Source organism: Schistosoma haematobium, chromosome 1 (genome assembly GCF_000699445.3).
Source record: "Schistosoma haematobium chromosome 1, whole genome shotgun sequence".
Taxonomy (NCBI): Eukaryota; Metazoa; Platyhelminthes; class Trematoda; order Strigeidida; family Schistosomatidae; genus Schistosoma; species Schistosoma haematobium.
This window is the reverse complement of record NC_067196.1, coordinates 52169998-52194280: the sequence shown is the minus strand read 5'-3', so window position 1 is coordinate 52194280 and position 24283 is coordinate 52169998. Positions and strand designations below refer to the sequence as shown.

The window sequence follows — 24283 nt, the reverse complement described above, 5'->3', positions numbered from 1 at the left end:
GCCAATTAATAAGTCCGCGTTGCACATTCCTGGCATCTGTGATATTTATTTAACTGTTCAGCTTGCCTTCACACTTTAGCCAATTACTGGGGTAGTAGTCAGTACCTAAGGAACTGAAGAAAATGTCGAAGAAATTTTGAAAGATTCGGTGGAAAAGGACGTTACCATTGTTGGTAGCGAATCCTACGTCTTGCAGATTTCAACCATGAAAAATGTTGATGAGAATTTGTATGTTATTTCTTTTACTTTCTTTCAAAACAGGATGCTTCCTTAATCGTGTTTTCGGACTTAATTCTATAAAGGATGTCATAGAAGGGAGAGTATTGTGAGCTATAACATAAATCATGACAAGATAGTCCCCAAATCTGCTGTATTACAACCTTAACAACTTCACCCACCAGGAATTTTTATCAGGTGTCTTGGAGACCAACAAATCATTACCTCTCATCATATCTCGAAGTCAATAAACGTGCTCTAAAGAAAAATGTTCAGGGATAATCTGACAAGTTAATTGAACAATGTTTGTGGTGTTTATTTGTACAAAATATTGTGTGCTGTGCATTCCGCGTAGTATCAATACTACTTTTGGGTTTTCGAGAACTTCGGATGGCGAAGGGTCTTATTAATTGGGGAGAAGTAAAAAAGCATCAGTCATTGAAAGACCGTTGGATTGTTATTGACAATAAGGTTTATGACGTGTCAAGTTGGCAGAATAGACATCCGGGAGGTCGCAAAGTTATCGGTCACTACGCCGGTCAAGACGCAACAGTAATTTAAAATATAATAAAACCACTTCAATTTGTAGGGTGCATTCATTGCATTTCACAAAAACCGTCAGTATGCTGAAAAGTTTTTGGGTGCATACTACGTCGGAGATCTGGACCAAGATTGTCCAGAAGACAAAGATATAAATTGCAAAATTAAGGAGTACCACGAGGATCTAGAAGGTGTACGTAATATCCTAGTTCAGAAGGTAAGATTTAGGTATTGTTAGTGACTTTATCTTGTATTTCTCCATATCACGGACATCATTTTTTCTGTTGCCACTCAATGAGTTGCTTATATAAACAACACATTATGGCAAGTAATTAAAACACCATCTGAAATCCACGGCGTACTGTGAAAGCTCATTGGGTAAAAATTATACGGAAAGTTATTTTGAGCCTTCTATTTGATAACCGATAAATATTATCACCAGTTAATTGACTATCCGTCATTATACTCACCATATTTTCGTCTTTTGGTAGCAGGTACGAAGGACTTCGTCACTTGTCCTAAAAGATTTCATCACGTACTCAGGTTTCTTTTGATAAAATATCATTGGTTCCCAGTTGGGCTTTTAAGTGCCAATCAGATTTTATTAACACGAACATTCCATACATCCCTGGTCTAAGTACATTTTAGTCTTGACAGATGCTAAGTTTTTCATATATAGCTTTATCTGAAAACGAAGAATTTGATGGGATAGATAAAGACGTTTAAAGGACTCCTCGTGTTGAAAAACATTACGGAGATTTCAGTTATTAAACTTTTTCATACGGCTAAGTAAGACATAATTGATAAATATCTGGAATTATTCTCATAGATGTTAAAAAATAATGAGGCTAATATGAAAACCTTTGAAATCAATCTATTTTTCAGATAATAATTTTTTAACACTAGTTAAATGATGCCATTTAGCGATGTGTTAGGAACAAACCTTTCGAATTAACCAACTATATCAGCTCTCAAAAGACTATCATTTATCATTCCATCTGTCAGTTGATTTTGCAAACCATACTCATCAATACTTCACTAAAATTTCGCGAATTAATGTTTTTCTTCTTGAGAGAATAAGTAAGTATATATATCTTTTCATTAATTTCAGCCCTTAACACCACTTTATACATCAATAGTTTCTAAAAAGTTAAATCATCCAAATCCTAAAGCTTTGGCGTTAGATGGTGTGAATTTGTAGACAAACCCATTTTCAGAAACCTACAATTTGTACGCTTGTGTCTTAAACTGAAGTAGCTCTGTCTCTGTAAACAAAGAAATTATCAAATGCAATTTGTATAAACCTAATCGACTTAACCGGGCTTCTTTTCAATACTACTAGAAATTGTATTTATACACTGATATTTTGCTGAATTTAGGTTAGCTTTATTTCTTTTATGCATGAAAATCTCAATATTAGGGACTATTTGATGGAAGCAAACTCTTCTTTGGTACAATGATGCTTCAAATTTTTGTGCTCGAATTACTGGCATATTTAAACTTGGCATATTTTGGAACCAGCTGGTGGCGAATTATGTTATCAGTTATACTGTATTCAATATCTCAAGTGAGCGTGTTCATACCCTTTTGAAATAACTCTATTTAACCTCTCGGTTCATATATATATATATATATAAGCGTCTAAATTGATATGATCACCTCAGCTCCTTATCAGGTATTAACAAAATATAATGAGCCTTTTAGTTACCATGAACAATATTATACTATTTCGAGTGCTGTTTTAAGAGCAGTTTCACAAGCAGTCGGAACTGCAAAATTTTACTTCCAACTGCAAATAAATAAACTTCTATTTTCAAAGCATCAAGTTTAATTGGTGAGGTATATGATACAAGTCCGACTATTAAGTAACAAGTCTCAATATAAGACACTAAATGATGATAATTTACTGTGTGAAAATAAGTTATTGCTATATGCGTTTCCTACTCTCTTTAAAAGACACCTCTTGTCAGACTGCTTTTGGGGGAAAATTACTTCTTTCACATGGAGTTAGCATAAAAATTGACTTAGCATCACTCAATATATGAATATTTGATAGTTTTTTGGACAAATTTGTATACTACAAACAATCCAAATAATAATAACTGCCGAGGCAAAAGTGTCACAGTTGAGTCTCTTAGTGATCGTCTTAAAATTGACACTACTTCCCCTTTTACAATTTTGTTTAAACTTATTCCTTAGTACTCGAATTTTTTAATAAACAAGCAAATACCGCTCGCATTTTCGAGATGAGTCTCATGAAACTTCACATTTGCGCACGGATTTTTAACGGATGAAAAACCCATCAATATTAAACAACATACTTAATGTCACCTTTTAAAATGATCCTTGTCCATTCACTGTAATTATATTTTTAGTATGCTTACCAATAAAAGGTGTTTGTTAATAAAATCGATTTCGCATAAAAATGGTGATTAAAAAATTAAAAACAGTAACTTGTTTCTCAAGTTGGACTGTTGATTTTAACATGTAAAAAGACCACTTTCGTATTGTGGTGATTTTTTAAAGCCAGAAATACCATAAACAGTCTTTGGAACCTAAAAATAACTCATTCATTCCCTGTCACGTAGCTACAAGTCTACCTTTTCGTTAGCCACCTCAACTCAGATGTGAAACGTATCTTTTGTGTCTTGATGAGGTAATACTATATAATGTCAGTTTATTTCGGCTCTTAAGATGCCTCCTTTCTCTCTGAGTTTTGTTCTTATCACGTTTATCTCCACTAAACAAATTTTCCTTGTAAGCTTCTAGATTCCCTTACATACTGATAGTAGTAATAATAACTTTAGCCAACATGAAGACAAGTTATTCTCCAAAAGATATTTAAATTCCTTACCTTTTAGTTAAATAAACTTAAATGAACAGAAGTCAAGTACTCCCGACTGCGAATAATTATTACATCTAAATTCATAGCTCAAAGAGAGTCAAAACCTAAACTGTCTACCAATTCTGTTGAACCTATTCTCTAAACTTCTGTTTCCATATGTCTAATGTTCATAAACTTATATATTACTGTCTTTTTCTTGAATATATCATCAAAATTCTACCTCATACAGTCAAAGACTTTCATGGCTTTTCGTTAGATTAAAAATCCCTACTCAAAATAAGACATTTCTCTTATTATATGATCAATTATCGAAATAAGAAGTGAATCTCTAAATTCTGTTGTAGTTCATAATCGTTAGATCATGCAAATCTCATTTTATAAAAGTCACCATTTAATGCATACATCCGCTCTTCATTGATTCCTCTGTGAAAGTGATAATTACATATACCAGGAAATCGAAATTCAGTAGTGGATTAGGTTATAAGGTCACAGCATTAGACTGATATAATATTAAAAACTCCCATAGTATAAATTAGAACAATGTATGTCTTCAGATGCCGATGACAACTTTGGTGGCGACTGTTCACAGAGAAATATATAACCAGGAGACTGAACAGGCCTAGTCAACAAGCATAACTTCATTGAAAGATTGTATGTAGTAAAAGTGTAAATATTTTAATGAAGGCCGAGTAAGCAAGTAGTCAAATTTATTCCAGTTGAAAAAATAGCACACATCAAATATAAATGATTCATGATTTATAAATTATTTTGGGAATTATTTATAATTTTTTAACCTACAAATGAAACGTTTTCATTCACGCTGATTTTCGTAATTTAATATCAAGACACAATAGACCATAATGTTTACCTAAAAATTTATTTATCTTTGAAATTGTTATTCATGTTAGTATATCACAAGACATTATCTGCGTTAGATTTAATGTGAATAAATTGTTCACGTAATACGTTTATGGTATTGTATTAAAAATAACAGCATACTCCTGGGTTATGTTGACTTTAATATCCACCCTTCGAAAACGAGAAGAAACACGAATGAAGTTTAAAAATATGATTCTAACTAGTTGTAATTTTAAGCAGGCTGCTTCATGTATTCATTGTGAATACAATCATTTATAGAATGCGTAACTATTACCATTTGAAATGAATTGTCTTGATTTCAATACACATGTAAAACATAGGTGGTTGTTAAAACATGCATTCTGGGTTGATACCCTGGAAGATTTTATAAAAAGCTAAGACATAAATATTGACTAAATACCGTGTTCCATAAAGCATTTCTGATTGTGCAACTTACGAAATAGTTCCAAATTCAGGTCACAAACATTGCAGCAATAAAATAAAGGGCTCGATATCGTGGTTCAAAGCTTTAAAGACAACTTGTATACAGAACTTGTAAAAATACTGAGCTGATTTCAGTCACGTACCGAAGTTCTGTTTTATTCTTCCTGACCATGCTTGAAAAGCAAGATTTTTGATTAAGTGACCATTGATAACCATTACAAACGTGTTTGTAAAACAGTAAAAAAAACGATTTACCATGCTGAAAAATGAATGGCCCGGATTTATGATCCAATTTTGTGTTACCAGTCGAAGTGGTTTACATTCCCGTAGTTTTGATTTTCCAGTTCGTCCTAATCGAACAATTGTTCTTACTGGCTAAAGATGTAATATAAACTAGATAATCATCATCAGAAAGTCACAGTGCAATAAAGTCCAAAATAAATATATTGTTCGAATATTGTTTTGAAAAAACTGATGATACAAATCATTCTAACTACTTATCTAGGCACTAAGTTCAATCTAACCAAGTTAAATAAAACTTGCTTCCTTGTGAACACCTATTTATTGTATATGTCAATATTTTTCAACATTCTAAAACATAAAATCATTCCTATCGTTTGGGTTATTTGATTAATCCTAGGTAAAGCAACATTACTAAGTTAAATTCACCATCTACTGTCTGGAGATTGTGGCGGCTCTAAATATAGGAATCATAGTCTTTGAAAACAAAAACCATTGATAGATACTTACGCCTGTTGCCTCTTGTCGAGGAGCATAGGACGACCACCATTATTCCCTATCTAACTCCCTTCCAAGTTGTTTTCACTTATTATTTCATCCTTTTGATGTCTGCTTCCAATTCTTGACGTAGTGTGTTCTTTGGCCTTCCTCTTTTCGTTTTCATCCGGGATTCCAAGTAAGAGCTTGCCTCGTGATGCAGTTTGATGATTTCCTCAATATGTATCTGATCCATTGTTTATGATGATGCTTGTTAAAGCCTAGCAGCTAATGACATTTTGAAGTCAATGTTTCATAAATCCCTTTTCAGTTGTTCCACATAGTAGTCTCTGATTCTGTGAGTAGATCTTGTAAGGTTTGGAACCTTTTGCTTACAGGTATCTTCCATTCATTGAGTTTGTTAGTATCTCAAAGGGAGGCTATATTGAACCTTTGTAATACTGTCTGTCCAGTTGTCCACTGTTTCTTTAGCTTCAGTTTGATCTTGGCAACTACCAGTTGGTGATGATGTGAAGCTATGTCAAAAACTTTCCTGGTTCTCACGTCTCCCATTGACCTTCAGAAATTTTCATTGATGAAAATATAATCAATCTGATTCTCTGTGTTGTGTGATCCGGTGAGACCCACATAGCTTTGTGTATGCGTTTGTGGGGGAATGTTTTGCCACCTAGAACCATTTTGTTGAATGCACACAAACTTAACAATCTGTCATTATTTTCGTCCCTTTCTCGCAAACAGTTCATGTCGTCCCATGTTATCTTCACACCTGGTGTTGTCCATTCCGACTTTAGCGTTTAAGTCTCTCATCAGGTCAGGTCCTTTCCTGAGCACTTCGCTATGATCGATTGAAACCTCTCGTAAAACTGATCTTTATCGTCGTGATTGCTATCACTGGTGGGTGCATGACATTGGATAATATTCATTGTGATTCTCTCGTTCTTTGTTGTGAAGGATGCATTGATGATTGCGGATCCATGAGATTCTCATCATATAACTACTTTACATGCTTCTTTTGACAAAGTTAGAGCAACTCCCTGAGTGTGTGGAGCATTTTCTTCTTCGTGACCAGAGTACAGAAGGATCTCTCCTGTATCTATCCTTCTCTGTCCAGCTTGGGCCCAATCAGTTTCACTGATTCCGAGCACCACCAAGTTGTACCTCCTCATTTCCGTAACTATTTGACTGATCCTCCCAGCTGAACATATAATTACAGAATAACTATTTCCAATCTTAATTGTAATCATATTTTTCAATTTACATACGCACAGTTCAGCCAGTAAGCTTCCATTGGGATTTTATGGTCTTGGTACACTTTTTCACTCGAAGGTGCTTTCACTCATAAAATCTTTGAAAAAGTCATTAAAACGGACAATATATTATTGTTACTTTTTCTTCAGGGTCAAGCAAGTTGGCTGCAACACGACTTAGGACATCTATCGGTATTTGGGAGTACGCGAATAAATCATATTTTCCATGAAATTATCCTTGGTTTAACTAAGGGAGCTTCTTGCCATTGGTGGAATCACATGCATTCTCAACATCATGCTAAGCCGAACGTGGTAAGTTATATTTTGTCACAGAAATTACTACAACTTTAGCTGACTTTTACAGTGTCCCTGAATGTAATGAAAATTTATTATCTATTGAGTGTAAACCATGTCGTTAATTCACAATAAATGCATAAATAATTGATGATTTGATCTCAGGTAGTCCATGTTTGATTATGTATCATCAAAATCGAATATAATAATAAATTGAATTAAATTGCAAAATACCAAACAGATGATTTTTTCAGTAAATTATTGTATATTCTATTTTGTCCTGAGTATTTAAATATACTTGATAGCTACTTTTGTTTTAAAAGTTCAACTTACGAGAATACTTTCATCAGGTAAATTTACAGTTTTACTATTTCTCACAAATTTTGTTCTATCACCAATCTAAATACAGATTGATAAAGATCCAGATACCCGACTAGAACCAATTTTTGTTGTTGGTGATAACGTGCTTAGAAGAGCAGCTAGTCCTGAAAGTAAATGGACGTGGCATTTTCCTTATGAACACCAGCATAAATATTTTTTCCTAAGTAAGTCATTAATTATTCCATAAATATTCAACTGATATCGATAAATTCATTCTACATTCTTACCAATTCTACTAATAATCGCTAATTGATTTGACCCGTTATTTAAATTCTAGGAGGATATTTAGTCCCTCATTAAAGAGATTACGCTAGAAATTTAGTTTAATCTAAATATGTGACAAATAATTCGTGGTAATTATCAGACTAATTATTTTTAAAGGAATTTCTTTCGACAGAATATATGATCTATAAAATCCTAATTTACACAACTGAACGAACACAAATAGATCTTAACTTAGCAGTGTTTTCTATGTTATCTCCTGTTTATACTGACATGACATTTAGTTTATCTGAAAATAATTCCCAATACATTATTGCTTTATCTCCTGAAAATTATTTGCACTTGAAAATTCTTTTGCGTTTCACCCAATATATGACTTACTTCTTAACCAGTTTATACCAATTAAGGAGATGGGCTAAAATACAACGAACAGATAAACACTTGTTGACCCTAGAATGTAAATTACTGATAGCTGAATAATAAGAATAGTTAACCATACAATAACCTGAATACGAACCGAGTTTAGAGCTTGTAAGTGTAACATTTTATGTCCACTGAAAATACCACAGTACAATTAAGTGATTAGTTCCTCCTCAGCTTTCTATCTACCTGAAAAGCACATTAATGAGTACCATTATTTAGGCAAGCTTAACAGCTATTCTGAATTATCGATACCTGCTATAACTGTGACGGCAGCCGATTAGAGGACAGCGAATTATCGATCGGACCAAAGACGCGCAAACACGTAAGAACGGCCTGTTGTTCTGATTAGTCCCGCTCCCCTCCCTAGCCCAGCCAGTTGAGTCCGGAACACAAGTCTCAGCCTCGGAGAGATGAATCGTTATATTTCAAACATGCTTTGTTTATATACCAGTCAAACAGACCACATCGTACCATAAAATAGAAAATAACATTGTACAATATTGACCAGTAGGCAAATGACACGTGAAATAAACATTGACCAATGAGGAAATGACACCATCTCAAGTCCAAGGATAGCGTTAGATTTAACAGAATAATCTTTGGGATATTTTTCTGAATATCCCAACAATACCAAAATTTAAATTTAAATATTAAGGGTTTTATGTCTATTACACCTCAGTAACTTTAAAAATTAATATATGGAATTATTCATACATTCAGGTGTGGTATCAGAAGCAAACACCATAGAAACACCCTGGACCCGAGTACTGGATTTCTGTATACTTTGAAAGAAATTATATAGCTCCTATTCATCGTCACTATATATATCATTACACGTATAGAATTTAACAATTCATTTTCCTGATACAGAATTCAAATAATTTGATCATACATATTCAAAATGTTGATGAAAGAGTATGTTTCTAAACATTTACAATCTTCACATAGATCTTATGGTTTTCATTAATCTCCAGGATTAGTAAATTTATTTTTAAATTTACTTGCACTGAAGCTAAGCAGTCCACATTAATTTTGTTTAAAAAAAGGTTAGATATAACTGTCTAGCCTAGTTTTATTGATTTTTCCACAAACAAATTAAAATGCTTTCGAAAGCATAGGTGTTTGAGTCACCAATTTAAAGTATTTGTTGAAAAATGACACTATAAATTGACTTATTTTGTATGAAGTAGATTACTCAATTAGGCTAAGTCTGAGTTGTTATTTACATGAACGATAACAATCTGGATTTGTATATGTTTTATGATGAGTACGCTTTTGAGAGTTATAACAGTAGAAAAACCAACGGCGATAGATAACACTAGATTACTGTTTAGAATAATTAGAAAAACAAGTATTAAGAATTCAGTTGTTGCTGAGACGTTCAGAGTGAAGTGGAAAGCTGACCTAGTCTCTATCCACGAGATTGAATCAACAGACTAAATAGTTGAAGTTGCAATTTATCCGATATACAGCTACTCTTCAACTACCTCTCCCTCCCAAATAAATTAAATAAAATTTATCCACAAGTCATCTAGCTCTTAAAGATGGGGAGAACAAGACATGATAATTTGATTTCAGAAGTCATTAAGAGCTGTGGTCTGTCGTTATTAGTTAATTTGATCGAGATACTAGCTAGAATCTGAGAGCCCGACGTAACCTCGTTTGACCGATTTCGTTTGTTGGTCGTCCAAGTCTACAAAAAAGAATAAGATTATTGTTGCGAAACACACAAACATAATCATTCACTTCTTAAGCAGAGCTCGAGAAAGATGTACCTGAGAAAACCAATCCAGTCTATGACCTAGATGCAGTTATATTAATCAAATATTTACACTTCAAAATGTACAACCTAACCCTCTTTTATCACAGAATGATAGGTGGGGCATAAATCTATCTGTCTACATTGACTACCAAGATCATGTTCATGTCTCTGTTATTAACAGCTTACAATCCCATAGTGTACACAACCAACCATCATGACCATCTCTTTCTTTTTCTAGATCTCATCCATTATCATTTGAGGAGGGATTAACTCAATACTTTTTTTCAGCTAAGGAATGTCAACCTTTAAATGGAAAAACTTCATACTAATATTAAAGGACTATAAATATGAAGCTTCACTCATATCCAAATAAGCCATCAAACGGTTTGTATCGATTTGTGTCTCACATAGTGTAAGCCATTCAAGAAAGCTCCGAAATAATGTTGATAAGGAATTCCTAAACTTAACTAATTACTAAGTTATTTCTCACCTCAGATGACAACGAACGTTCACAATTTACGAGATAATTTATCGAGCAAGCCTTAGAGGCTATTCTCTGACTCTTGCCGCCCAGACACTATATGATAATATTTCCACAAGCATAACTGTGAGTATGAATAGCGCATTACTGTTCTAAAAAGTATGACCTCTAGACTCACATAAACAGACATTATGCGTATAACTCTTTTTCAAAATCTAATTAAATTTATTTGAATAATTGCTCAACAATATTTTGAGTAAAAACGAAGTCTATACAAATCGATGCTTCTAAAACCATAGTTTATGTTTTCATTTGTTCCTGTAAGAATATCATGCAGAAATCTACATCATCTCTTATATAAGTGATCTTCATGGGTACACAAAGAGCACTGTTTATGTGAAGGCATATAATATATGAATACTTCTTCAGAGAATTTCGCTACCCTAACAGTGTGTGAGTATATGACAATGAACAAATTCATTTCTTCATTTCTCCATGGGTTTTGAACCTCAGTAAACACAATCTAAATAACATTCATCTTTTTACACTTATAGCATAAAGTGTTGTTTCCTCCTTAATATTATTGGTTAGCACGATCATAATTATCAGTGAAGTAATTAAAGAGGATTCTCTCTAATTAGCTATTCCTGAAATATTCAGCAGATTAATTTGATTACCTTAGTCCTGAAGGTTAAACATACATATTTGACTAGGGAGTTGTTTTTTAAGGTAATTCTGTATATCTACTGATTTTTTCTGGGCATTGACTAAAGTGTAAAGGTTAACACCAATTAAGTGAGAGACCTGAACTAAATTTGGACAAGATAAAATTTCAGGAAATTCTCACGGCCTTAAACGACTGGTTGGTGTTTATTAGCAAAACTCATAGCCATTAAGGCGACGCAATACAAGACTGAATTAAATTGAAGGATTGATTCGAAACAAATGTATCCAAGACAATTCTATTCCACTATAAACAAGGATTATCGTGGTGTTATTAGTCATATAATATGCCTTTCCAAAATGAACATCACACACCTCGTTTCCCATAAATGTATTATCAATTGCTAATTAAAAAATGAGTGACACCAAGAAATCTTAGGGCACTCATTTTAACTTTTATGTTCACTATGGTAAACTGTCCTTATCACGTTGCGTGGTTGGTCTTCATAATATATCTAACAGTGGTTACAGCATTCTGTTTTCATTAAAATATTTTGCTTTGTACTCTTGGCACTTAATTTTAATATTATATAGACGAAAATTTAGTACTAGTAAAAGTCATTATTTTACTAATGAATTTGTCTTCGGGAAACAAATCCAACAGTTTGACCACACTAAACTATTTGTTTATACGACAATCAATAATTAAACATTTACTCTGGAGTATTAGTTGAATCTAGGTCAACAGTTTTTGTAAACTCCGACTGACCATGTAAAGTTCAATAGCATGTACAATTTGTCTAATATGTAACTTAATTCTAACTAGACACCTACAGTTCTTTAATATTTTGTTCGATTATAAAACCGTTTCTACTTAGTAATAAGATTTAGTGTATTATTCAAATATTGTTAATTTAGTGGGACTAAAGTTTAAAAGTTACATTATCATTCCTTAATTTGCAAACATATTAGAATCAGATATTTCTCGACCATCAGAATACGTTTATCGAATAGATCTTTTTGTCGTTTACATCGTAGTGTTGATTAATATTACTATTTATTAAATTTGTAGCCGCAACATTTCAAACTATTACACTACTTTAGGGTAAGAACTTTATTTTGGTACATATACCAAACTTCACAGATTAGCATTCATATTCATGAATTTGATCTTACAAGATTTTAGATGAGAAAGCAGCGATCAGGAATAAGTTTAGCAAATCTGTTTTTGTACATAAATGTTCTTAATTAGTATATGTGTGGTCAGGTTGTTCAAAGTGTATTGCGCTAATATACCACATAGTTCTGATAATCTTCGTCTTCTTATTACATTATCTAAATTTATCGAAGAGACTAAATGCTTCAAATCTATTAAATTAATAAAATCACCTTTTATGTTAGGAAAGCTTTTTTTCAAAATTCTATTCATCATTTCTAATTTCTATTGCATACATAACAAAAAAACTTATTCAAAACCACTTCAAATACTTAACTAACTAAAATAAATATCAAAGGTTGTTAACTGTTTGTGGCTATATACCAATTACATTTACCGAAAAAAAGATGTATGAAGACTCAATCGTCTATAAAAACAACAATTTTCTTCATGTTATATATATAGGCTTTTGATTTTTATAGTCTCATGAACAATTAGTATTAAGAAAATGTACTTAACCTGACGGAAAGTAAAATGATAAATCGTAAGGGAATGAATATTAAATTCTAGAAAAGTAGACTATAACCAATGAAATCACTTTGAGAAATTCTAGTCTAATAGATTCGCTCACCAAATCTAGTAAAAACATATCAACTAAGTATTTGATTTTCCGTACAAAAACTTCCAGAAATAACACCACACTGTACAAACTGTAAAACACTATCAACATGGGTTCAATTAGATTTGCTAGAGAATCTATCACTTTACAAATCAATTACATGTCATCTTTCTTCCCTCATATGGACTTTAGACATTCAACATCACTGCACTGAATCACGAGAAAATAGGTATTTTAGTATGAATCTTGTATTAAAGAATGCTGTCAAATTATAGCATATGAAGGAAGACTAACAGATGATTCTTTTCTTTCAGTTGGTCCCCCTCTATTATTTCCTGTTTATTTCCAAATCATGTCCTTCCGTCATATGTGGATTCACAAAAGAATAGAGGTAAGCAAATTTACAATGTACGACATACATGTAATTGTCCACCACTCAATTACCAAATGTCAGTAGATTCTTGCATTCAATGGTAGACGAATTGACAACCTAGGCATTCTAAAATTTACGGTCTTAGGGCTCAGTAGGCATGCCCAAATGACGCAATATACCTGTCAAAAGAAAAACATAATATGTTCTGACTGTATAACTAACCTACCAAAACTACTTAAATCCGTTTCACGATTATAATATGCACTTCAGATCAAACAAAAGTCATATTAACTACGCTTTACGTCCAAGAAACAAAAAAATATTAGGTCAGCCAAATAAAGTTTGATCTCTTGACTTCATGAAAACTGCTTTATTTCGTTTATTGTTAATTATTTTATGCTTTTTAATTAAGCATGAGCACAAAAAACGATTACAATAAGCAAAATCCTATATACTAAACCATGTTCATAAATGATAAATAGGTTCAATCTTAACAGAATATCAAACAACCTCATATTTTTAACGCTACTTGCAAACGAATTATGTGACCCTCGCTGGAAGTTACTAGATTTTAACTATTGATAGGAATCACTTTTTACTCGTTTCTTTGCTTAGTAATTTTTTTCTGAGTTCTATTTGCAACTATTATGAAAGACTGAAATAAGTGACAGAATAACACTGAACATTGATCATTACATGAATCAACTAAAAGTATTTTACAAAAACCATATATAACCTGAGTTAGTTGTTTAGTTAGCTTGCAACTGAAGTGCCAAGCCCACACACAAAATACTCAAAAGAAATAACTTGAAAAACTTTCTTACCATTTCTTATTAGAATAAACTAGAAACTAATCGTATGTTAATGTCATTATCAAACCCGTAGCCATATTTCTAGGGTCTGTCTCACCCACGTTACTGCGATGATATAAGAATTTTAGTTTCCTTTGAAATAACAAATGTGATTCTCGGGTTAGTTGATCGTTTCCTGAATATGCATGTATATCTTATTACATTCCCCATGTTTACAGTTACAATAAATCAACTCAGGAGATGAAACAATGGGAATATATTTCCTTATGGACCGATGATAAATGCGATAAACTCCTTTCTATATAAAGTTTGATTATTAAACCTATTGCGTGCCCAAGGTAGAATCTTTCAATTCATAACTAAATGTATAACGAAGTAACTCAAACATTTAAGATATCATTCAAAGTTTAAACATTAGAAAACTGTTGTAGGGTACTAAATATTAAATTAACATCCATTAAAATCATTACTTAATGGGCTTCTACTCAAATAACATAATTGTATTTTTCTGTACTTCGCTGTAACTTACAGTGCTTGATAATTACATTTTTAAGATCATTTTTAGATTTTCTTTATTTAATTCGTCTAAGGATTTTCTGTACGTCACGGGATTTTGCGTAAAGTTACTCTCTCTTTATTATTCATTGCTTGGATTCTGGGGAACTTTGGGCTATTTTTTTGTTGTAAGGTATGTGATCATTATTAATATTACTATACTTATAACTATTGTCATATGAATCAATTTTCGTTTTAATATGAAACTAAAGGATTACTAATCAAAGGTCTCGGTATCAAGAAGTTCTCGGCAAATAGATATGTATTAGAAATAGAATAGAAACCATCCAATTTAAAATAGCATTGAGAAAGATAAAAATATATTTTAATATGCATGCAAAATCCTTTATTACCGATTCTTCAAGAAATGAAAAAGCCATTACATTAACGTCGATAAAATTTATGACAATCTCAAATCATAAAACATTTTGATTAACGCAATCATTTTTCATGTCCGGCCTGAAAGTCTCACTTTTCCTGAGAATAATCCCGAACATTCTAGAAAAGTCTATACATAATCGATCTAACCATAACCTAACCTAGGTCTATATAAAATTACATAATGGTTGCATGGTACTGCTATTTAAAAGCCAGACATGAGTTCAGAACAGAAAAATATCCGACTCAAACTAAATTAATGGATACAACACTAGATAGTCAGAATCTAATGTTAGGTGTTAGGAGTCAGTCGATGAAAATCTTTGGACGTAGGTTTCGTGCTAGTTAGTACTCGTCCGGTAAGTATAGCTTTAATCTTTAGTGAACTGGCTCTATCTGCAAGATCTGATATCAAGTTAATTAGCTTGACAGTCTGAGATGTTACAACTGAGCTACTCTGGTCACAACTGATATGCTGTGGAACTGAAATACTTAAAATCGAACATATATGTCATATAACTTACATTAAGCATTAATTTTATTTAATAATAAAGTTAACAATATTACTTCTTCAGTTTGTGCTGTGAAAATAACTTCGAATAGAAACTTTACACGATTTCAGAATAAAATAGTACAACTATAACCAAATACAGTTAATAATAATACCACTTTAAAGTACAAGTAAATGAATTAATAACATAATGTAATAACTCCTGCTGAATTATCACGTACTGTTTTTATGATTATTTAGTGTAAACTATTTACTTAAGGACAAAACTGGATAGTAACAGGCTATGCCATATAAAATAAAATATTGTGATCTCGACATAAACTTAAACGCTAAATAAAAATAATTTTTTCTATGAATGGAGTTTGCGTGTAGATTTTAAGCATTTGATCGTGAATTCAACGTAGTCCCTTGCTCATGTATAATGCATTACCATTCACGCTATACCCCTGCTTCATAAACTGGCTGACATATAATTAGGTTAGAAAAAGGCTTAAAGTGACCAGACCAAAACACTTTATCAGCTCATGAAGTCAGAGAATATTAACTTGGTTGGAAAATGTACTTGATCATCGTAATTAATGACTTAATATTATTGCTTATGTGGCTTAAAAACAGTTACAACGATACAAAGGCACTCATTGTATATAGTTCTTCAAGTATCGGATATAGCTTTATTCCTTACCTGAACTTCTCGATTCCATTTTGTCCTTGGTTCCCTTTTTAGTTTTGTACTGATTACATTATCTTTATTTTGTGACTTATGCTTTTAGTCCTCTCTCTTTTGGTTTGCTAATTTGAAGTCCGGTAACATGTGCCAAAATAACACTTAAAAACACTATTTATCCTCCGACTTTTGAAATTTATAATGACATTTCGTTAGGATAATGAGTAAGATATGCCTACGTTAGTGATGCTCCGTAATATTCCATTAAACGGGCTAAAAAATTCCAAAGTTTTTTCCAAGTTTCCTTCATTATATACCCAATCTGATCATTTAAATATCACTTTGATAAAATAGTTACTATGGTATCTTATATTCGGTTTTATCAGTTGTGCTTATGTCAGATAGTGTTTGCAATGCACCATCTCTCAAAATTCAGGAAATGATTTAATTTCTGATAGCTGTGCATCTGCTAAAGTTGATAGGTTCCCTAATATTACTTCCACAAGTTACTAAGTGAAATCTGTTATGGAAAAAATCCAAGAAGGAATACAGTTAAAGATGTCTAGAGAGTAAACAATAGAAAATCAATAATGTATGCATGCTCAAAGACAAAAAGCATTTGTTTCACAAATACTAAATGTATCTAGTTTCACATAAATTATCTAAAACATGAGTTTTAAAATAGTTTCACACTAATGCTACATTTATCTACTTTAACGTAAACACTTGTTTCGTGTTGTCTCCACTTTATTATCGTTTTAAACACGACTATTGTTTTGTAATATAATATTAACTGTGTAAATTATTTACAGTTAACTAACACCACAAGAACAAATAAAACTGAAAAGTAAGGTTTGATTGTAGTTAGAGTGAACAACTGATTCATTAATTGGGATTAAAATATTTTTTTTAAAAAGACGTTAAATTATGCTAATTGATTATGTTACTTCCTAGACTAAAATTATTACGAACTATCTATGTTAAGGTTAAACCAAGTTAATCTACGCTTTTCATAAATCATAGCTTCAAATTAAACTGAGCTAATAGTTTTCACTTAATAATGTTCACAATGTCACTTAATATCTAAATGACAGAATGTCACAACAAATTTTTGTGCACGTACTACACCAGTTTGTTAGGTCATGTTTATTTTATTTGCTTACCAGAATACAAAGTTTTTGTTAGTGTATTGCCTGATTATAAACTAGATATTCTCTCATATTCGATTGAAAGATCATCGATACATAAACTATTTATTTGAAATTCAAACAACCTGAATTCAGAGTGATGTATCGGATTAACTGATTTATTTTGTCTTTTCCTAAACATTATTATGGTCAAGAATAGTGTACGTATAATTTTCGTAGTGGCTACAAACTGCCTGATACTTTTCCTTCCTTTATTAGATATTACCTTACGATCATTTGCTAATAATCCTTTCGAAGTTGTCATTGATTTATTTAGCAATGCAAACTGAACTGTAACGGTATCAAATGCATTATTTCAGTGATCGATTTAAGGTAAACCTGCTTCGTTTCCACACATTTCGATTTCTAGAGTCATAGAAAGTCACTGGTTCACTTGGGTTAGTCAGTCAAACCATTTGGCTATGCCAGTAGATTATGATCGAGCTGAACCATGGTTTCGTTTACAGCTAAATGGAACATGCAATGTTGAAAATTCACTATTCAATGACTGGTTTACAGGACATTTGAATTTCCAGATAGAACATCAGTAAGTTAAATTGTCACTTCTCAATCTTTAAATTTTATATTTATTTCTTCCTGATGCTCTTAAAATTACTAATTTTTATCGTTTAAGATACCTCTCGTTGACAAGCTCTGTATGTAAGTGATAACCACTCTGGTTGAATAATATGCATTCACCCAAGTGCAAACTGATAAACTCAACAGGATGAAATTTAGTTGTTCACATTGTTTATGTAAAGACATGAACTTTGGTTTCTAACTTTAAATCGAGTTAACTGCATAGATATTAGTGAATTTTAAAAATTAGAATATTACGCTTAAAAATAAGTAGTAAGGTCATGAAGAATAAACATTAACTTTTCTCAATACTAGTAAATTCCAATTGATATTGATCATTATCCATTACCATACTATGATTCCACTACTAGTAACAATCTATCGACTATGGAAGCTTATGATAAAATGACTATATGGAAGCGATTCGCACAGGATGCACGTATGCCAACAACAACTGATCAAAATTTAGTCAAGTATATCAACAGCAGAACAATTCAAGTTGTTTTCAACAATGAAATAATGTTGATCAGTTCATTTCTCGCATACATGTTTAGAAAGTAAGCACTAAAATAGGATTTTAGATAGAATTTGACTAAAACACTTCAAAAATAATGTAGTTAGTAGAATATATTTCACTATCGAATTTGAACCTAATTAAAGACCTGAGCCAACAAAATATTCAAACAGATATTTCTTATTCAATAGCTTAATCAAAGTTAAAAATTAGGTGCGATTTTCTCGATCGATTCTATCCAATAACACAAAATCAAGATAGAAAATGTAGTTTGACATCTATTAGATTGACTTTGTGATCTGCATGTACTATAGCTTTGAAAATAAGATGGTCATTTTTCACTACGTGAAGCTTAAAACACTTGACAGTATAGCATGATACCTTACTAACTTAATGAAATTATACCGTTTTTTTTTCATTTCAGCCTATTTCCAACTATGCCAAGACATAATTATCATCTAGTAAGGCCTTATGTAAAAGCTTTATGTGAAAAGTATAACCTTCCCTATCGCGTTAAGCCAATTGGAATAGCCTTTAAAGATGTTTTCAAGTAAGCTTTCGCAAACTTATGCGTTATTATTCACCATATTACTCGGAAAACTTGATAACATTTGTCGTTAATTAACACAGCGAAATATTACTCCGATTTGCTTCACTTTTTATTACTCCTTGACTATGTATTTATATGTTTAGTATAACTTAACTTTTCCAAAAGTTCAAAACAACAAAGTAACTATAGCAGTAATAGTTTCTGCATACTTTATTTATTACATTTCAAAATTAACTATATTTTTTTATTCCAAAATTTAAATAATATATATATATCATATTATAAATATTGTTTATGATGATTGACTCAAATAGGTTACATTTTTAAGTAACAAAATGACCAATCTTCAAGAAAAATAATACATATGAGTTGACTATTCAATATAGTGTTCAGTAAGTCAACTAATAAAAATAATATTATTCTGATTCAAATCACAATGTGAACATTTCCAATCTTTGTTTATTTTTTTTTAATTTTTGTATTATATAAAATGTTTTTTTCAAAAAAAACAAAACAAAACAAAAAGCTTTTCGATCGCTTTTGTTACTTTCACTTAATTTGAGAATATTTTAGAAGTTACAGGAAAAATGATTGTTCATTAATGAACTAAAATCCTTTTTAGTAGATAATAGCTCTTGTCAATATTTACTTAAGAATAAATGTAAAAAAACTGTAACACAAGTACTTATAATAAGACAAATTCGTTCTATTCATTTGCAGATAAATTTCACCAAACTTTGTATTGTACTTATGCAAGCTTCTATTAATAATGTTACAAATCGATACTAGAGGATTATCAGCATCTTTCTAGTACAGTATAGGTTTAGATGAATATCGATTGTAGACTAGACCTAAATGTTACTAAAAATATTCACTCTTGTTTATTATAACGATCGACATTGAACAATCAATTGGTTTGGGTCACTTAAAAATGTTCCGGTTCTTGAGAAATTTTCTTAATTGATCTTCATATTGATATTAAATTTTACTCATTTTATTGTGTTATTGTTTATACAAAGTATATCAGAGTGTTCACTTAACAAACTGGTGTGTAATGAGAAATATGGAATTTATTTAACACGACCAATTAATCATGTATAGTTAAAATGTTTGTAAATTTAACCTTGTACGAAGTCCAAACATAAGTGTTACAAATAACCTGGATAGCTCTTAAGAGTACAATATGTTTAAATCTGTGTACAGTTTTCAACACAAATCCATACAGTGGTGTTATTTATGCTTCGTCAAATACAATAAAACCTTCAGAGAAATTTTATCTTAATTGTATATGCTCTTTAATGTTATAGTGCGGAATCGCATAATGTTTTATATTTATTGTTTTAAATAACTATCGGATCTATACGAAGAATATTATGATAAATGGTTACTCAGAGAGACACTTAAGCGTGGATATCGTAGATTACTTTTAATTTTAAAGCATTTAGAAAGTTACCTTTCCATTTTCCTAGTTAACAAGCCTGAATAATTTGTTATCAACTTGCATCACTATAAACTCACATTTACGACCTAAATCTCACATTCACATAGTTGCATTACAAAGCAAATTCTAAATTACTGATCAACCTTTTAAGAATACAATACTCTTATTTGTGCTTTCATTATTTAAACATATGGAAACTTATGTAGCTACCAATGTATTCATACTCTGCACCCATTCATTGAGATCTTTTAAATGTTTCTTATTTAGATTGAGATATTAATGAATGACTTACAGAATTTTCTGCACACTAGCTTCCATCTAATATGTATTTCAGAAGTTGAAATTTTTCTTGTATATACAAGTAGAAGTTTATGCAATTTGCAATATAAACGACTCAAGAATCGATAATCAGTTGACTCCTGATTACAAATTTACCCATCATGAATTTTTTCCATCCTTAATAATAAGAATTTGTTATCATTAAAAGCTGTCTCAGAAATAAAATAATAAACAGTCATAGCTTAATTCATCCCTTCATTTTTATTGATAAGAAAGAGTTTAAAAAATTATTTCGTTTTGTTTGATAAATTAATCTAAAAAAAGAACAAAAACAAATCAGCATCTCAATATCATATTCATTAACATTTACTTTTTATTTATCTGTCTGAATGAAATAACGTAAAGAATTCTTTCTACTGAATATCTCTTTTATCATTATTTTAGAATATTGAAATCAAGTGCAGAATCATGGAAAAAAGTAAAATGTGAAAAAGAAAAATGTATGAAAAAACTTCTTGATGAATAAATGAATATCTTTATTATCATGTTATTTACATATTTCATAATGTATTGTTTCTAATTAAAATTGAGCTAAAAAAACATGTTCATATATGAACGTATTGATCTTAATTCATAACTAATGATTGTTAAAGTGCTTTTCTACATAAATAAACATCGACATAATTTTCTTTTGGTAATGATATTTGTTTATTTAAAAAAAAAGGTATTACTTGTTTGTTAATTGAAAGTGTTCTTCTTAGTTACAGAATAAATGCTTATTCGTACAGCGGTAACATCGTATGGATTTTTTTATTGCAGGAAATAAATTCCAATAGGTTGCATGAACTTAATCTATGATTCTTTTTCTTCTTAATTCTCACTATGTATTTTTATAATTGTGGAAAACATAGAACTTATTTATTCAATTTTCGTTTTATTAGTTATTGTGTGTTTAAGTCCTAAAAAATGAAGCGTGTATCGTTTATGTATTTAAACAGTGACGTCATCTTATTATCGTTACTTTGCCTATAACATCATGTCTCATGTAGAAATATTACTGAGTATTGTAAGTAAATCAGAGTTGGAATAACCATTACTAAATTGAGCCCAGGTGGCCTGGACAAGAAAGTACACATACTGACAATGTAAGCGAAATGTAGAAATAATGAAAGACAAGACTCGTTTCTCAATTCTATTCGACTAACCGTATAGTCAAGAAAAAGTGAATAATAATATTAATACAGAATTAATTGTAATAATACCATAATGAAATACCTATTATGAAATTTTCGGCGTTTAATTTCTTCATTTCTCTTGTAAGTATACACAACTTAAATAACCTATACACTAGATGATTTGTTTACAGGAAGAGATAGTACTTTCAAGTAATAGATATACTAAAAACTAAATTTTCAAAACTCTTCACGATACTAAACCAGTTATCTAAATTAAATAGTTTATTAGAAATTAAACAGATTCTGTACATACCATTTGTTGCGAAATTTCTTAACACAACAGTATAAGCGCGTTATATTGAACGTGTTGTTCTTTTAATATGGAAAAGATAGACTGAATGTGGTTAGTAATTGGATCCAGGACGCACGCTTCGTCTTATTCGGGACTCCTCAACTGGATAAAGCAGGTTGACGTTCATTCCGAAACTCGAATCCAGTACATTTCACTCCAAACTTTATCACTCCACTCACTTAGCTACTGAGTCCGAAAATCCACTGACTTGTGCAAAAGGTATGAGACTCAACTTAATATGAAACGTCTTGGATTACGTTCTTTTTAAACTAAATAAGTGCATCTAACAAAATCTTATCTGCATAAATAGGAGTCGGAATTTAGGGACTGAAGTCACAGTTGCTATGTACGAAGAAACTCTCAAGGTAATTGTTTGACAATTTTGTCCACAAATGAACGACAAATTTGACGAAGAATATGTGGTTCCAGGCAAGTATTTCGTAAATGAACTGTAGGAAACTATCAACGGACAAACAGTGACGTTTCAAAACAAACTGAGAATATTCCTAGTATTCTATGAATGAGGAAAACTATGAGAGTGAAATTTAATACTTAATCAGACTATTCCTAACAGATCATGTATATTAAACAAGCTACTAACCTATAGTGATTCTCAGTTTTAGATGAAAATGTAGCAGTTAAATTAGTCGGAAATCTTACAGAATACTCATAACAAGAATCTTTGGAAAGGCCATTTTTGGTGTGAATTCATAGCTACAAAGCAGTTAAGTTAACCAAAGAAATAACGCCTTTTAAAAATTGGGCATTTAGGCAAGAAGCTAGATAACTACACTAAATATGTATCACCATCACTTTTAGTGTCATTAGTATGCTCTTCTTTATTCTGCAAATTCGTACAAGCTTTTTTTATGTTATCCTTTGAAGATGGAATTAAAATATTACTCCCAAAGAAATTTTCGATTCATGATCACTTAGAATTAAGGCGTCATTATCGTCATCAAAAATTCTTCATTACTCTGTTTTGTCATTGTCCCTACCTAAGATCTATCACTATTAAGAAAATTATGAGCTTCTTGTTTAAATTCTGAAATGAAATCTTTAAAACCATTCGGTCACTCAGTAAGCTATCCCTAAATAGTAGATTGTACTAGTAATAAGTTTTTTAGCTCACACATGAAACTATGAACCTGACCAACTCTTATTAGGGGAGTTTAAATTCTGATGATACTAGGTGATAATAACGAACGCTAAAATCATAAATCCATATCAATGGATATAAAGTGACTAGACTGCCCTAGAAATCAGTACTCCGATCTCAGTGGATTAAGGTGGGTACACAACGAATTCCAAAATTAATTAAACAAAACCCCAACTCTTTATTTTTGTAAGCATCATTTACAAACCTTCAAATAAGAATCAAATGATCGGTCTAACGAAATATCTGATTTACAAGTATTCATGAAGTAAATTAATATTACACGCGTTAATAAAAAAAACATAACTGTCAGAACTTTTAGCATAACTTAACACAATTCTCAACATACTTTAAATTCTCACTAGCCTTACACAATTTTCCAAATACGCACAGCTTGTAAACGTAATACAACCTTCAATGTTATATGTCCATATTAATCCAAAGTTATCGTTTATATTGTACATCTTAGTATTGTAATCCTTAGTAAAATATTACAGTGATTATTCATTTAACAGTTAAATTCATGAGTCCATTAAAACTAGATCACCATGAAAAACCTGGAACCACTGGATGGTCGTTTTGTCCCAACATGGGACTCCTCAGCAGCGCACACCCACGATGTCGCACTCGAGATTCAAACCTACGACCTTCGATCGCACGTGCGGACGCCTAACCTCTAGACCACTGAGCCGACTGGCATCCAACGGTGTTAATGTCTAACTTCAATCAATCCACTGGTCACGGCTTCTCAGTAAAACTCCGGGAAATACATTTTGAAGCCAGTCACTAGTGAGTACATGATGGTTATTATCAGAAAAAAGGTTTTGTGGAGATTGTAGTAATTTAATACTTGAATTCATGAGTCTAT

The 24283-nt window shown here is 31.4% G+C and overlaps 2 protein-coding genes across 6 annotated transcripts in view; one reads left to right on the top strand and one right to left on the bottom strand.

The window, feature by feature from the left end:
* Positions 1-552: 552 nt before the first annotated feature.
* Positions 553-21480, top strand: FADS1_1 (Acyl-CoA; the record flags this gene model as incomplete). 4 transcript variants are annotated; one of them, XM_051209026.1, is made up of 11 exons in its annotated part: positions 553-768; positions 806-973; positions 2177-2323; positions 7039-7200; positions 7592-7727; positions 13204-13280; positions 14665-14762; positions 17740-17916; positions 18887-19012; positions 19327-19404; positions 21177-21474. In XM_051209026.1, exons 1-10 carry the CDS (start codon positions 607-609, stop codon positions 19337-19339), a joined length of 1266 nt encoding a protein of 421 aa, XP_051074444.1. In that variant the 5' UTR covers positions 553-606. The 4 variants fall into 4 exon arrangements, with proteins under 4 accessions (XP_051074444.1, XP_051074443.1, XP_035590203.2 ...); XM_051209025.1 differs by lacking the exon at positions 19327-19404 and adding an exon at positions 17589-17702; XM_035733995.2 differs by lacking the exon at positions 19327-19404 and having other exon boundaries at positions 21177-21258.
* The window catches only part of TSPAN3_1 (Tetraspanin-3), a 27342-nt gene continuing 16180 nt past the window's right edge, over positions 13122-24283 (bottom strand). Inside the window, exon 6 of one of the 2 annotated variants that reach the window (XM_051209023.1) lies at positions 13122-13441. In XM_051209023.1, coding sequence (XP_051074440.1) covers positions 13340-13441 — 102 coding nt within the window. In that variant the 3' untranslated portion in view covers positions 13122-13339. Of the gene's footprint in view, positions 13442-20974; positions 21047-24283 lie in introns of those variants that run through there. The other variant, XM_051209022.1, reaches the window with a different exon arrangement.